Source organism: Martes martes (assembly GCF_963455335.1).
Source record: "Martes martes genome assembly, chromosome: 1".
Taxonomy (NCBI): domain Eukaryota; kingdom Metazoa; phylum Chordata; class Mammalia; order Carnivora; family Mustelidae; genus Martes; species Martes martes.
This window is the reverse complement of record NC_137888.1, coordinates 88,369,078-88,386,771: the sequence shown is the minus strand read 5'-3', so window position 1 is coordinate 88,386,771 and position 17,694 is coordinate 88,369,078. Positions and strand designations below refer to the sequence as shown.

The following is a 17,694-nucleotide window of genomic DNA, read 5'->3' as shown; positions in this document are numbered from 1 at the left end:
TCAAAAGAAAAATGTATTGGGATATTATTTTCATTTGGTATTTGAGTACAATAGGTACATAGAGAAAAATATTACTGGTTTTCAGATCACCTAAGAGAGAATTACCATTAGTATTTGTGGTCATACTTTGTATTTATTAGAATTGTTTTCTTTTCTTTTCAGTTGGGATTCTCACCTGCCTGGATTTACTTTTAATAACCAGTTTATTCAAATATCTACTCGCCTGCCATCAGAATATATATATGGTTTTGGGGAAGCGGAACATACAGCGTTTAAGAGAGACCTGAACTGGCATACTTGGGGAATGTTTACAAGAGACCAACCCCCTGGTGTAGGTATCAATATTTGACTACTCCGTGAGTCAACTAAGACCGTGATTAGGATCTCGGCCACTTCTCTGTGGGCCTAAATTTGAGTACTGAAGTAATAATGACAAAGGTCCCCAGACCTGTGATAGTGATTTTCTAAAAAGCAAACAAAAAGCTACCTTAAATTACAGGTGAAAGCAGAGGATTGGATGGATAACATCCTTGATTACAGTGATAGAACAAATATTCAGATTCAGAATCCCTTGCCAAATCTACTTTTATTCACAGCTTTTAGAAATAATTGACCAGGGTTCTCCTTGAAAATTTTTTTTTTTGCTTCTTTAATATTGATTTGATGCTAATTTTTCCCTTTATGATACCCAGCTACATTTTTATGTAGGTGTGCATTTTTATGAGGCCATACTGCTAAATACATCTTTAGAAACGTTTTTATATGCTTATGTCATTTTTCCCAATGTTTTATCTTATTAATGGAGTACATTTCATGAATAATTCATTGCACAACTAATATTAATTATAATTATTCTAAGTATATCATGCAAAAACACATTTTAATAAAAATACTAATTCATTTTGATTTTTTACACATGACATATCTAAAGGATATATTCAGTATAAGATTATAAATGTATATACTATTGCAATGACTTTTTATTGTTAGGCACTCAAACAACTTTTATTTGTATCATAATTGTTCAAACTTGGATTATGAAGTCTGCTTTTCATTTGTATCAACTTGAAAGTATGTTTTACAAAATGTATTTCTTTAAAACAATGCAACAATAGTATTGACATTATTAGGTTAATATAATTCTTGACTCAAAATCTAAATCTTCTTCCACATGCTGATCAAATACTGACATACAGTGTGAGTCAAAGAGGTCAGTTTTGTGTGTATCTGTGTGTGTGTGTGTGTGTGTGTGTGTGTGTGTGTGTTTATGTTGTTTTTTTTTTTTTAGAGAGAACACAAGCAAGAGTGGGGAGGAGGTGGGGCAGAGGGAGAGGTAGAGAAAGAACCCCAAGCAGGCTCCACGCTCAGGACAGAGCCTGATACGGGGCTCCATCTCAAGGCCCTGAGATTGATCTGAGCCAAAATCAAGAGTGAGAGGTTTAACAGACTGAGCCACACAGGTGTCCCTAAAATTGTCAGTTTGATTAGGGGTCATCAACTTAAAAGTTTTGTGACTTTTGAGAAGTCGTTTCATGAGCCTGAGTATAGGTTTTTTATTCCAAAAAATGAAAAGATCTAGTTGAAAATGAAATTAAATGTTTATAAACTATTGTGTAAACAAGATATCATTTAAAATATTATCATATAATATTATATAAACTTAGGTATTACCATATAAGTTCTCAAGAGGTTTGAATATTTTCAACATTTCTAGGACTTTTTTTATTGAAAAAGAAGTGCCAATTTATAAATGAATTAAGATACACTTGTAGAAAGAAACCCAACTACACCAATACCAATGGTTTTTTACATCAGTTAATTTGACAGTATTTGTAGGTGTTACAAATTTGTACATTCATTTGTATGCTCTAAAGCAGTGATGGTTCAAATAATAAAGTAATTTTTTTCTAAAGGAGAAATAGTTTAATTTAAGCATAGTTTTGTGTACAAAGAAGGAACCTTTAAATTCATATAGCCTCAATCTTACAATGCATTTGAATATTAACTTCACAAAATTCATATGTTATTATTGTTTAAATATTATGCTATTATTACTTAAATATGAATTATATTTAATTTTTTTATTTTAGTATAAACTTAATTCCTATGGATTTCATCCCTATTACATGGCTCTGGAAGATGAAGGCTATGCTCATGGAGTTCTCTTACTTAACAGCAATGCAATGGGTAAAACAGTCATTTGTTGAATTTCTTGTATTTTATATTACTCTTTAGTAAACTAATATACATAGATAAAAATGTAATCATATTTTGGATTTCCAGACGTTACATTTCAGCCAACTCCTGCTCTAACTTACCGTATAATTGGAGGAATCTTGGACTTTTATATGTTTTTGGGCCCAACTCCAGAAATTGCAACACAACAATACCATGAAGTATGACTGTACTTTTTTTTTAAAGTTTTCTTTGTGATATAAAGGAACTCTCTTAGTTCACAAATAACTTTTTTTTTTTTTTTCTCCCAAAGGTAATTGGTCGACCTGTCATGCCACCTTACTGGGCTTTGGGATTCCAATTATGTCGTTATGGGTATAGAAATACTTCAGAAGTTGAGCAAGTATATAATGATATGGTGGCTGCTCAGATCCCCTATGTATGTATATCCATTTTTAAAACAGTGTTAAATGTATTATCTATAAAAGCAAAATGAAATAAGTATGCATACTTTAAAATTAGTAATTTGGCGATAATTCTTTGTTTTTATTAGTAGCACCTAATGACATCGTTATGAGATTTTTATAAAGTGTCTTTATTAGATGAAGGAAAAGGGATAATACCATTCCTTTTTCTCCTTTCTCTCTGGTTCCATGGCCCCGAGTTGTACTAAACAAGTCACTGTGCACTTGTTTTTCTCTCCTAAACTCTGGTTTGCTTAAGTAATCAGATGTATTTCCCATATTTTTAAATATGAAAATTAGAGTCCACAGAAACCTACTTCATCAACTGAAGTGACAAATTACAGAGAAGAAATTAGAAATGAAACTAAGTGATTTTTGCCCTGAAATAGGTGATAGTAGTAATGTTAGAACACAGAATTGGAGCACTTGAAAAATATCCTCTTCCTGCAATATTCAGGAAACTAAATATTACTGAGTATCCAGAAATAATCATCCCTGTGATTTTATTTTTTAACAAGATTCAGGAATCCCAGGGGTCATTCTGGGAGAACTTAAAACAGTGAATTCCAGAATACTTGGTATATAAGAACTCATTCTAAGAAGAAAGAGGAGAGCCTCATTATAAGATATTGGTACGTGTAGTAGAATCAAGTATGTGATTTTTGAATACATTATTATGAGGAAATTAATCCTATAAATAGATGATACAGAAATATATGTGATTTTTTTTATAAAAAGGGAGGTTGTTTTTTATAAAAAGGGAGGTTATTAGGTCCGTTATATCAGCCGTCCTTTTTATAACACCTAGAAGAAGAAATTGAGTTAATGTCTATTAAAGAAAATAATTTAAAAATGTGTTATTTAGATCTAAACGATGTCATGAAAAGTCAAACATTTATTAGTTTAAACATATTTGTAAATGTCATACATTTATTAAACGTATTTGTAAATACTTGTAAGCAGTAGTTTGGTTATTTAAGCTTGGTTTCTAATTCTAAAAAGACTTTGGTAGATAATAAAAGAATCTTTTTTAATTAATCTTTTTATTTTTAAGATTTTATTTATTTATTTGTCAGAGAGAGAGAGACAGAGAGAGAGCACAGGCAGGCAGAGTGGCAGCAGAGGCAGAGGGAGAGGCAGGCTCCCTGCTGAGCAAGAAGCCTGATGTGGGACTCAATCCCAGGACTGTGGGATCATGACCTGAGCCGCTTAAACAACTGAGCCACCCAGGCGTCCCAATAAAAGAATCTTTTAATTGCTGGATTTACCAATAATTCTTTCTTCCCTTTTGGCAATATTAGAATTATTTGAAATTACTCCCATTGGCTTTACGTTTCCTGAAATAGAAAAACAGCTATTTCTGTATATATTGTACAACATTCCAAATTGCATTTAACATAATTTCATAGCCTCACAAATCCTTTACTCCTGTGTCTTCCTATTTCCTTTGGGAATTACATAACAAAAGATATTGATCTGAAAGTATTTTTGGAAATCAAAATTGTTACGTGAACTCTTAGCGAACAGAACATATATTAACTTGCTTATAGACTCTTTTGGATCTTTATATACTAGTTTTATTTGTTGAACATTGTGTTACCTGATTAATTCTCTTTAAGATTAAGTGAAGAGGCATTTAAACTTTCATATTGCTATTACTTTTATATGATGACAGAATGAGATGCACTGACCCCTGTGATTCTTACCCCACTGCCACAATCTTCATATCTTTCAGGATGTTCAATATACAGACATCGATTACATGGAAAGGCAACTAGACTTTACAATTGATGAAAACTTCCGTGACCTTCCTCAGTTTGTTGACAAAATAAGACAGGAAGGAATGAGATATATTATTATCCTGGTCAGTATTTATATTTTATATTTTATCTGAGTCTTATTATCTTGATTTCATTAAAATTTCTCTCCTAGAATGAAGTGGGAGGGAGGTGTTTCAAAATAGGAAGACTATTACTTTCAATTCTTCCTAAATCTAAAACTTTCTTCCTTTAAGACCTTTATTTACATAGGCTGCTACCAAGCTACTTTTACAATTTGATATATCCTTAGAGATCTAAGACTGAATCTGGAAGTCGAAGACAAGCTGTCTTCTAATAATCACCGAAGCTACAAACTAACCTCAATTTAGAGAAGCTATCACAAAGTTATGATGGATTTTCCATTTCTATACAATTCTCAAATCATTCTATGGGATTGCTTCTTATGCTTGTCATGTTTAAAAATTTGACTTCAGGTTAGTGATTCAGTGGGAAGAATATTTTATCAATACAGTAAAGGGAGCAAGCTAGGCAGCCAGTAATCCCACTGGGAGAAATAAAAACAAAACAAAAAAATGTTAGTAATCTTTCTTGAAATCATAGCCAGTACATTTTGGGAAGTTCTTAAAATTTCCTTCCAAGGAATTTAGAGGATACTCTAGCTAGAACACTGACATTTATACTGTCAGTCTATTTGCCAGTCTGTGTGAGAGCACAGTAAAATGATAATGTAGTCATGGAAAATTTTGTTTCATAAGTATGACCTAAGTGGTCATATTCTTATTCCAGAGTTACCCAGTGTGTATTTCATTTTAATTTTAGGATCCAGCAATTTCAGGAAATGAAACAAAGCCTTATCCTGCATTTGAAAGAGGAATGGAGAAAGATGTTTTTGTCAAATGGCCTAATACCAATGATATTTGTTGGGCAAAGGTACTGAATTGATATCAAAATAAAATAAGTATAGAATGTTACTTCACTATAAGTTTCTATTGAGTAAAAATAAGACTTAAAGGCATATTCAGAAAGAGAGATGTAGAATACAGAAATGTAATGATTGAATACCTAATAAAATAATATATAATTTGATATCAACTTAAATTATTAGAAACAGAATTTATGTATTTGTATGTTTGTTTACTATTTGTTTCATTTTAAATTTTTTAAATTGCATTTATTAGAATGTCTTTTGTGTATTATACAGCAGGAAAATCTGATATATATATTTTTTCAATATGTATTTTTTTGCATTTTTTAAAATTTTAATTTACTTTTTAAATTTCTTTTCAGTGTTCTTTTGTGTATTATAAAATTAAAATTAATAAGATGGTTGTTCATTATTCTACACTGCAAGTCATTTAAATGTTTGTACTTCTTTCATTAATAAAAAAGACAATTTTTAAGAGCCATACTTACATTCCTGACTTGAACAAGGATTATAATTTATTGTATTTCATTTAAACAATAATATTCGGACCTGGGTATATTGACATATTATAGAAAAATCCTGATTTGGCTTACTTATAAAAGAACAAACAAAAAATCCAATAGTCTTAACTAGAATGAAAAACAAAAACAGAACTCCGTTGTGGGAGACATGATGAAATATAATATAGAATCCTTTTTTTCATCTTGGACCAAAAATAGCATATTAGTGATAACAGTGGTAAAATTCACACATGGCCTCTAGATTACTTAAATATTGTATCAATGCCTATTTCTTGGTTTTGATGATTGTAGAGAGGTTATAAATTTGTTAATTCTGTTAAAACAGAAACAGAGGAAAGGATATAAAAAAAACAAATCTCTAGGTATAATGTTTGTAGCTTTTCTGTGAGTCAAAATATTTCAAAACTAAAAATTAACACAAAATAGAAAAAATCCTATGATAAACTTAATGAGAAATCATAACATTTTAAGAAACATGAAAGTATAGAGTATGGCATATTGACCATAGAAAGTTTTTTTCTTTTTTTCCTTTGTATTATCTTCTCATTCTAAATGTCTATACATTTTCTCAGATTTCTATCTTCTTTTCCATTCCTTTAGTGAACTACTTCCCACCCACAACTAATCTCTTGTAGGTAATTAGTCCTTGGGAATTAAGTACATTTTTTTTTATATGGAACTATGTAGGTTTTACAACATAGATTCAAATTCTCAGAGCTTTCAACACGATTGAATTTGGGCTCAAGTTGTGTGTTTGTGGTTGAGTAGAGGAAAACATTAGTAGGTGGGAAAGCAGGGATAGGGATGAGGATATGGAGAGACCGAGAGGAGTATTTAGTACTAATTTAGAAAACAAAGAAAATGTTTGCCTTAGCATGGCATCATCCAACTCAGATCGTCAATTCCTTTTAAATAAAAATGTTTATTGTTTTTAGATTTTAATGCTGGAATAATTATAGAAACAGTTTTAATATACCACATTAAATTAAATTTAGTATGTGCCTTCATATTCTTTTTTTTTTTTTTAAGATTTTATTTATTTATTTGAGGGAGAGAGAGAGCATGAGAGGGAAGAAGGTCAGAGGGAGAAGCAGACTCCCCACAGAGCTGGGAGTCTGATGCGAGACTCGATCCCAGAACTCTAGGATCATGACCTGAGCCAAAAGCAGTTGCTTAACCAACTGAGCCACCTAGGTGCCCCCTTCATATTATTTCTGAGTAGAACTTTTGGTTACAAACATTGGTTTTAATATCACTACCTACTACAAAGGTTGGCATTATTTTTCCTATTTGGCATATTAAAGAGGAAATTAATGTGAAATATGAGAATGGTTTGCAAATGTTACATTTACAAAACACAAACTGAAAAAAAAAAACAATTGAAAAAATTACTGGTCTGGGGATTTCAAGATATAATAATAATATGCCTCCAGAACCCTAAGAACCCTATTATACTTTATTTACAACATAGTCATACCATACTGAAATTATTTTCAACGATTTTCCTATTTTTTCTTTCTCTGTAGGTTTGGCCAGATTTGCCCAATATAACAATAGATGAAAGTCTAACGGAAGATGAAGCTGTTAATGTAAGTTTACTTGACTGATTACATAACAAAGAAATTCAGCACTTGGATTTAATGATCACTTTGACCAATAATCCAATTTGAGTATTTTCTTCAAAAAACTGATGGCTTATTTTAAAATTTTCTATACCAGAACATATTTAAATCATATGGTATGTCTATTTTTAACTTTTTGAGGAATATCTATGCAGCTTCCTAAGTGGCTGCACCCCTTCACATTCTCACCAACAGTGCAAAAGGATTCCAATTTCTCCATATCCTTTCCACAATTTCTTGTCTTTGTTTTTGGATAATAGCCATCCTAACAGGTGTGAAGTGATATCTCATTGTGTTTTTTTGCATTTCCCTGAAGATAAGTGAATATAGGCATCTTTTCATCTACTTTGTTGGCTATCTGTATGCATTCTTCAGAGAAATGTCTATCAAGACTCTGCCTATATTTTAAGCAGTTTATTAGGGTTCTTTTCTTTCTTTCTTTTTTTTTTTTTCTATTGAGTTGTAAGACTTTTTAATATACTTTGGAGATTCACATGTAATCTGATATATGGTGTTTAAATATTTTCTTATTCTGTGGATTACCTTTCTCTTTGTTGCTTGTTTCCTTTGCTGTGAAGAAACTTTTTTGTTTGATGTAGTCACCTCCTTACTTTTGCTTTTGTTGGCTGTGTTTTTGGTGTCATATCTATAAAGTCTTTGCCAAGACCAATGTCATGAAGCTTTTTCCCTTTGGTTTCTCCAAGAAGCTTTTACAATTTCGTGTGTTATGTTTAAGACTTTACTCCATTTTGAGTTGATTTTTGTGTTATGATGTAAGATAAGGGTCCAATTTCATTCTTCTGCATATGTATATTGTTTTTCCAGTACCATTTGTTGAAGACACTATCCTTTATCCATTGTATATTTTTGGCACCTTTGTCAATGATCAGTTGACTATATATGTATGGATTGATTTATATGATCTCTATTTGGCACCATTAGTCTATGTGTGTTTTTGGGCTGGTATCACACTGTTTTCGTTACTGTGGCTTTGGAGTATATTTTGAAATCAGGATGTGTGATTCCTCGAACTTTGCTCTACTTTTTCAAGATTATTTTGGCTATTCAAGGTCTTTGTAATTCCAAATGAATTGTAGATTTTTTTTTTTTTATATTTCTGTAAAAGATAGCATTGGGTTTTTAATAGAGGTTGCATTAAATCTACAGATTGCTTTGGGTAGTTAAGACATTTTCACAATATTAATTCTTCCAATCCATGAACATGGAATGTCTTTCTATTTGTCTGTATCTTCTTCAATATCTTTCAGCAAAGTTTTGTAGTTTCGTGTACAAGTCTTCCACTTCCTTACTTTTATTCCAAAGTACTTTATTATCTGGGTTGCTGCTGTGAATTGGATTATTTTCCTAATTTACTTTTCTGATAGCTCCTTGTTAGTGTATAAAAATGCAACTGATATTTGCATATTGATTTTACATTCCATAAGTTTATTTAATTTATTAATTCTAACAGTGTGTGTGTATGTACATGTGTGTGGAAGAGAGAGGGAGAAACTTTTTCTTTCTGAATGAGCATGATATTAGCTGGGGGTGTTTAATATATCATCTTTATTATGTTGAGGTATTTCTTTCTATTCTTAATTTGTTGAGAGTTTTTAAATTTTCAAGTTCTATCCATGTCATTGGAAATGGTAAGATTTCATTCTTTCTGATAGCTGAGGAATATTCATTCCATTGTATATGTACATGATCTCTTCTTTATCAATTCATTGTCAATGGACATTTGGGCTCTTTCCATATTCTGGTTATTGTGGAGATTGCTGCTATAAATGTTGGGGTACATGTGTCCCCTTGAATCACTGTGTTTGTACCCTTTGGATAAATACCATGTAGTGCAATTGGTGGGTCATATGGTTGTTCTAGTTTCAGTTTTTTAAGGAACCTCCATACTGTTTTCGGAGTGGCTGCACCAGTTTGCATTCCCAACAACAGTGTAAGAGGGCTCCCTTTTCTCTACATCCTTGACAACATCTGTTGTTTCCTAACTTGTTAATTTTAGCCATTCTGACTAGGGTGAGGTGATATCTCATTGTGGTTTTGATTTGTAATTCCCTGATACCAAGTGATGTTGAAAATCTTTTCATGTATCTGTTGGCTACTTGTATGGCTTCTTTGGAGAAATGTCTGTTCATGTCTTCTGGCCATTTTTTGACTGGATTTTGGTTTTTGGGGTGTTGAGTTTGGTAAATTCTTTATATATTTTGGACATTAGCTCTTTATCTGGTGAGACATTTGCAAATATCTTCTTCCATTCCATAGGTTGCCTTTTATTTTGTTGACTGTTTCCTTTGCTGTGCAAAAGCTTTTTATCTTGATGAAGTCTCAATAGTTCAATTTTGCTTTTGTTTCTCTTGCCTTTGGAGACATGCCTAGCAAGAAGGTGCTGTGCTTGTGTTCTCCTCCAGGATTTTTGATGGATTCTAGTCTCACATTTAGGTCTTTCATCTATTTTAAATTTATTTTTGTGTATGGTGTGAGAAAGTAGTCCAGTTTCATTCTTCTGCAAATGGCTGTACAATTTTCCCTACACCATTAGTTGAAAAGACTGCCCCCCCCCACCCCATTGGATATTATTTCCTGCTTTGCCAAAGATTTGTTGACCATAAAATTGAAGGTCCATTTCCAGGTTCTCTATTCCATTCCATTGATCTATGGGTCTTTTTGTGCCAGTACTGTATGTGTTTTGTAAATCCCTATGTTCCCTACCCTTTTCATTTTCTCTATACACTGGTAAGACTATTCTGGCAGTTATTACATGGACTTAAAGTGTGACAGGAAAGCATGCAAGTGATGCCATGTTTTTCAGACAATTCATTTATTTACAGAAGGTCAGTCATTTGTTAGCACACAGGATTTGATCTCATAATATATATAGGTAGGCTGACAAGTAGAGAATTTTTTGGTAGGGAAAGAAGTAAATCATTTCTTTTCTGCTGAGGTGGTAATGGTTAGATGTGAGAGAGAAAGGCAAATGGTTGGGGTGGTAAAGCAATATATTGATCCTAGAAGGGCAGAAAGCTGGGTAAACAATTTTTTTTTTAATCCAATTGAACAGACTAAACCAAAGCCTTTTCCTTTCCTATCATGCTCCACAAAAGTAAATCTGCATTATAGGACTTTAAGGATACAAAGAAAAAATTCTCTAATAGTCTAAGAAGCACTGAAAGTATATATCTGTGTTTTGTGAACTTTTTTTCTTTTTTGACAATCTATAAGGACCCTAAGGCTTCTCCCTTCTGTCTCCATGTATATTTCTCTCTCTCTCTCTCTTTTTATTTTTTACTCTTTGTTGTTTTGGTTAGAGAAACATAATACAGATGCATGCAATTAAATTTGGGATCAGGTTGCCTTCATTATCACCTGTGTACAGCTTGTGAATCTGACAGGTAAATGTCTTAGACATGCATGGTCTCTCTTCTGACTTTCTACATGTTTTTACAGGCCTCCAGAGCTCATGTAGCTTTTCCAGACTTTTTCAGGAATGCCACAGCAGAGTGGTGGGCAAGAGAAATTTTAGATTTCTACAATAACCAGATGAGGTTTGATGGTTTGTGGATTGTAAGTAAACATAAAACAATATATATTTTAAGTTATTATTGATTTATTTATTATGTAGTTATTATGCAGAATTCTTGCTAGATTCTAATAATTCCAACAAAGTATTTTTTTGAAAATATCCCACTCATTTTTCCATAGAAAGGCCTTTCCATATTCATAGAACTGTAAAATACAGTGTTAGCAATTTATTTTATATATACAGCTGCTATTTTCTGAAGTTTCAGCTTCACCAGGGAACCAAAAAAAACCTCTTTATAACTATTTATAAATGCTTATAAACATTTATTTTATTTTTATTCAATGTAGGAATAAATCTCACGTAACTTTCAGTCATTAGAACAAGAAATCGTAATCTCTTACAAACGTAGCAAATTACTGTTCAAACAATCTCCTAATTTTAGATGTAACTTTAAAATGTTGGTAGTAAGAGGGGGAGGAGCTAAATGGTGGAATATTGGGAGGACTTTAGGCTTGCCTCATCCTTCAAACACAACTCGATAGATATCAAATCATTCTGAATACCCAAGAAATTGATCTGAGGACTGACAGAACAAACTGTATAACTAGAGGTAGAGAAGAGGCCACATTGTGGAAGGCAGGAGGTTCAGAGATGTGGTTTGGGGGAGAAACAATCACAGGTGCTGTTGAGGGGAGGGAGCTTTGGTTTCTGAGAGAGACAAAACAGAGAGGAGCATACAGGATCACACAAGGAGAACACTTCCCCAAAGCCATTGGCTGGAAAAATGAGTTTCCATGAGTTTTTGCAACCAGCAGGGCTCGAAGACTGGAGTTTTAGAGGTCCACAGTGTGTCTGGGATGGAATCCTAAGAGTGCTGTCCTATCCCTGGAGAAAAGTCAGGCAGATAACCCTGAGGCAGATGGTGAGATCTCAGGATTGCCTAAGATGCACTGGGAGAGGCTGTTACTTCTTCTTGGAGCACATTTGAGAAGGGTGATATTGTCTCTCTGAGGACATAAGAGCTGGCAGGCACCATTTACCCCTCCTGCCCCTCAATGTAGCACAGGGATACCTGCTAAGTGTAAACACAGATAGTATGGAAACAAAAATTTAAAAAGTGCTTAGAACACATGAGGAGAAATTATTCACTCTTCCAAGAGGGTCTCCCTGACAGCAGAGGGGAGCAGAACTCCCCTCTCTAGGGACAAAGGAGTTGGCTGGTGCTAATTCTCTGACCTGCCCCTCAGCATAAACTAACCTCAGTAAATAGCACAGTGCCAACTATGACTGCTTACAGTGCTTACACCAAGTCCTATCCTCCCTGCACTCCAATGGTACTGCTTTTCTTGGGCAAGTATGCCTAAGAACCAATGCAGTGGGCCCCTCCCCCAGAAGACCAGCACGAACCCCTGCCTGCATCATGTCTATTGACCATAGAGTTCTGTAAAGCTTCAGTTCTAATGGAAATAACATCAAGTCTTTTTTAACAAGCAGATCAAAGCTCACCTAGTTAAAACTCACCACACTCTGGCCAAGGTCTAAACATTCCCCACTGAAGACAAGGAAAAACTCCACAGAGAACTGACTTGAGGGATAGAGCAGCCATAACACAGCAGCAAAGTGTATGCAGCATACACCAGAGACACTTCCTGAACACAAGACCTTGGACATTATATGATTTCTTCTTCATAAATCTGTTATTCTCAGGAACAGGAAACATAACAGACTATCATAAAACACAGAATAAGACAGAAAGCTAGACAAAATGACAAGATGGAGAAATTCATCCCAAAAAGAAAGAACAACAAAGGCTTAGGTCCAGGGGTCTAATCAAAACATACAAATAATATGTCTAATCCAGAATTTAAAGCAACAATAAAAGGATACTAGCTGGGCTTGAGAAAAGAATAAAAGACATCAGGGACAACTATACCTCAGAGATAAAAGAGCTAAAAACCAATCAGGCTGAAATTAAAAATGCAATAACTGAGATTCAAAACTGACTGGATGTAATGACCACAAGATGGAAGAAACAGAGGAATGAATAAGTGATATGGAATATACTATTATGGAAAATAATGAAGCTGAAAAGAAGAGGGAAAGAAAAGTATTGGATCATGAAAGTAGACTTAGGGAACTCAGTGACTATGGTATATAATAACATTTGTATCATAGGAGTCACAGAAGGAGAAAAAAAGTGGGGGCAGTTTTATTTGAGGAAATTATAGCTGAAAACTTCTCTAATCTATGAAGGAAAAAAGATTTCTAAATTCCAGGAGGCATAGAGAATTCCCATCAAAATCAACAAAAACCAGCTAGCACCAAGACATAGCATAGTAAAATTTGCAAAATACACAGATAAGGAAAGACTCTTGAAAGCGGCAAGAGAAAAAAAAGTCCTTAACCTACAAGGGAAGACAAATAAGGTTTGCAGAAAATCTACCCACAGAAACTAAGCAGGCCAGAAAAGAGTGGTATGATATATTCAGTGTGCTGAATGGGAAAAATCTGCCCGTGAAAATACTCTACCCAGCAAGACTATCATTCAGAATAAAAAAAGAGATAAAGAGTTTCCCAAACAAAAATTAGAGGAGTTTGTGACCACTAAATCAGCCCTGTAAGAAATATCAAAAAGGGGGTTTCAATGGGAAAGATGGAAAGCAACAAATACTAGAGAGGTCCTGAGAAAATCTCCAGAAACAATGATGAAACAAGTACTAAAATTACACTAAATTCACATCTATCAGTAATTACTCTGTAAATGGAATAAGTGCTCCAATCAAAAGACATATGGTGTCAAAAAGAAAAAAAAAAACAGACCCGGGAGAACCTGGGTGGCTCAGTGGGTTAAGCCTCTACCTTCAGCTCAGGTCATGATCCCAGGGTCCTGGGATCGAGCCCCGCCTCGGGCTCTCTGCTTGGCTCTCTGTCTGTCAAATAAATAAATAACATATTAAAAAAAAACAAAAAAACAAAAAAATAAGACCCATCTCTATGCTAGCTGGATTTTAGAATTAAAGACACCTGCAGATTGAAAGTGAGGGGATGATGAAATATTTATTATGAAAATGAGCATAAGAAGAAAACCAGAGTAGCCATACTTATACCAGACAAACTAGACTATAAATCAAAGACTGTAAGAAGAGATGAGGAGGGGCATTACATCATAATAAAGCAGTTCGTCCAACAAGATGATCTAACAACTGTAAATACTTGTATCCTCAACTTGGAAACATCCAGATATATAAAACAATAACAAACATAAAGGAACTCATTGATAATACAATAATAGTAAGGGACTTTAACACCCCACTTACAGCAATGGACAGATCATCTAAGCAGAAAACCAACAAGGAAATGGTTTTGAATGACACGCTGGACCAGATGGACATAACAGATATATTCAGAACATTTTATCTTAAAGCAGCAGAACACACATTCTTTTTAAGTGCACATGGGATATTCTCCAGAATAGATCACATATTAGGTCACAAAGCAAGTCTCAACAAGTACAAAAAGATTAAGATCATACCATGGATATTTTCAGACCACAACACTATGAAACTTGAAGTCAACCACAAGGGAAAAAAAAAAAAAAAATGGGAAGACCTCAAATACAGGGATGATAAAGAACATCTTGCTAAATAATGATGGGTCAACCAGGAAATTAAAGAAGAAATAAAAAAAAATACATGGAAACAAATGAAAATGAAAAGAAGATTGTCTAAAAGCTTTGGGATGCAGCAAAAGTGATCATAAAAGGGAAAGTATATAGCAATACAAGCCTACCTCAAGGAGCAAAAAAAGTCTCAAATATAAACCTAACCTTACACCTACAGGAGCTAGAAAAAGAAAAGCAAATAAAGCCTAAAGCCAACAGAAGAAGGGAAATAATAAATATTAGAGCAGAAATAAATAATATAAAAACAAACAAACAAATAAAAAAAAAAAAACCTCACAGAAGAACAGATCAATGAAACCAGGAGCTGGTTCTTTGAAAAAAATAATAAAATTGGTAAACCAGACTTATTAAAAAGAAAAGACAAAGGGCTCAAATAAGTAATATCACAAATGAAAGAGGAAAAACAACAACCAACAGAACAATACCACAGAAGTATAATTATAAGAGACAATAATTACATGAGAAATTATATGTCAACAAATTGGGCAATTTGGAAGAAATGGATAAATTCCTAGAAAGAAATAAAGTACCAAAACTGAAACAGGAAAAAATAGAAATCTTGAAAAGACTTATAACCAGCAAAGAAATTGAATCAGTAATCAAAAATCTCCCTACAAACAAGAGTCCAGGGCCAGATGGCTTCCCAGGAAAATTTTACCAAGCATTTAAAGAAGAATACCTATTCTTCTGAAGCTATTCCAAAAAAAAAAAAAAAAAAAAAAAAAAAAAAAAAAAAAAAAAAAAAAAAAGAAATGTAAGAAAAACTTCCAAACTCATTCTATGAGGTGAAGATTACCTTGATTTCAAAACCAGACAAAGGCCCCACTAAAAATGAAAATTACAGACCGTATCCCTGATGAACATGGATGCAAAATTCACAACAAAATATTAGTAAGTTGAATCCAATAGTACATTAAAAGAATCATCCACCATGATCATGTGGGAAATATTCCTGGGTTGCAAGGGTGGTTCGATATTCACAAATCAATCAATGTGATACACCACATTGATAAAGAAAGGATAAGAACCATATGATTCTCCCAAGAGATGCAGGAAAAAAACATTAACAAAGTATAACATCCATTCTTTTTTTTTTTTTTTAAGATTTTATTTATTTATTTGACAAAGAGATCACAAGTAGGCAGAGAGGCAGGCAGAGAGAGAGGGAGGAAGCAGGCTCCCTGCTGAGCAGAGAGCCTGATGCGGGGCTCGATCCCAGGACCCTGAGACCATGACCTGAGCTGAAGGCAGAGGCTTTAACCCACTGAGCCACCCAGGCACCCCTAACATCCATTCTTGATAAAGACCCTCAAGAAAGTAGGGATAGAGGTAAAATACCTCAACATCATAAAGGCCATATAAGAAAAATCCATAGCCAATAACATCCCCAATGAACAAAAACTGAGAGTTATTCCTTTAAGGTCAGGAATAAAGCAGTGATATCCACTTTCAACACTTTTATTTAATATAGTACTGGAAGCCCCAGCCTCAGGAGTAAGATAAAAAAGAAGTAAAAGGCATCTAAACTGGCAAAGAGGAAGTCAAACTTTTACCCTCTGCAGATGACTTCATACTCTATGTAGAAAACCTGAGAGACTTCATCAAAAAATTGCCAGAACTTATTCATGAATTCAGTAAAGTCACAGGATACAAAAACAAGGTATAGGAATCTGTTGCATTTCTGTGCACAAATAATGAAGCAGCAGAAAGAGAAATCAAGGAATCAAATCCATTTATAATTGCACCAAAAACCATAAGATACCTAGAATGAACCTAACCAAAGAGATAAAAGATCTGTACTCTGAAAACTATAGAAAACTTTTGAAAGAAACTGAAGAGGACACAAAAAAATGGAAAAGACATTTCATGCTCATGGATTGGAGGAACAAATGTTAAAATGTCTATACTTCCAAAAGCAATCTGCACTTTTAAAGCAATCCCTATCAAAATAACACCAACATATTTAACAGAACTAGAACAAACAATCCTAAATTTATATGGAACAAGAAAAGACCTCAAACAGCCATAAGAATGTTGAAAAATAGAGCCAAAGATGGTGGCATCAAAATTCTGGACTTCAAGTTATTATAAAGCTGTAGTAATCAAAACAGTATGGTACTGGCACAAAAACAGACTCTTAGATCAATAAAACAGAAGAAAACCCAGTAATGGACACACAAATACATGATCAACTAATCTTTGACAAAATAAGAAAGAGTATCTAATGGAAAAAGCCACTGTCTTCAACAAATGAAATTGTGAAAAATGGACAGCAAAATGCAGAATGAAACTTGACCACTTTCTTATGCCATGTACAAAAATAAATTAAAATGGATGAAAGACATAAATGTAAAACAGGAAACCATCAAAATTCTAGAGGAGAATGCAGGCAGCAACCTGTTTGACATAGCAACTTCTTTCTTGAAGCAAGGGAAACAATAGCAAAAATGAACTATTGGGACTTCATCAAGATAAAAAGCATCTGAACAGCAAAGTAAACAATCAACAAAACTGAAAGGCAGCCTGTGGAATGGGAGAAGATATTTGCAAATGTCTCATCAGATAAAGGGCTAGTATCCAAAATATATAACAAAGTTACCGAACTCTACACGCCAAAAACAAATAACCCAGTTGAGAAATGGGCAAAAGACACAGAAGTTTTTCCAAAGAGACAAACAAATGGCTAACAGAAACATGAAAAGATGCTCAACATCACTTTGTATCAGGAAACTATAAATCAAAACCACAATGAGATACTACTTCACACCTGTCAGAGTGTCTAAAATTAGCAACATAGGAAAGAACAGGTATTGGTGAGGATGTAGAAAAAAGGGAACCCTATTACACTGTTGGTGGGAATTCAAACTGGTGCACCCGCACTGGAAAACAGTATGAGAGTCCTCAAAAAGTTAAAAAATATACCTATCTTCTGATCCAGCAATTGCACTACTAAGTATTTACCCAAAGGATACAAAAATACTGATTTGAA

General features: G+C 33.6%; 1 protein-coding gene across 2 annotated transcripts in view; it reads left to right on the top strand.

Moving 5' to 3' along the window:
* The window catches only part of SI (sucrase-isomaltase), a gene marked incomplete at both ends in the record, with an annotated part of 93,988 nt that overhangs the window by 50,978 nt on the left and 25,316 nt on the right, over positions 1-17,694 (top strand). For both annotated transcript variants that reach the window (XM_080810249.1, XM_080810248.1), the window contains 8 exons: positions 163-331; positions 2,091-2,187; positions 2,284-2,396; positions 2,489-2,614; positions 4,375-4,503; positions 5,240-5,350; positions 7,393-7,455; positions 10,948-11,064. In XM_080810249.1, the coding sequence (XP_080666375.1) occupies positions 163-331; positions 2,091-2,187; positions 2,284-2,396; positions 2,489-2,614; positions 4,375-4,503; positions 5,240-5,350; positions 7,393-7,455; positions 10,948-11,064 (925 nt within the window). The remainder of the gene's footprint in view (positions 1-162; positions 332-2,090; positions 2,188-2,283; positions 2,397-2,488; positions 2,615-4,374; positions 4,504-5,239; positions 5,351-7,392; positions 7,456-10,947; positions 11,065-17,694) is intronic.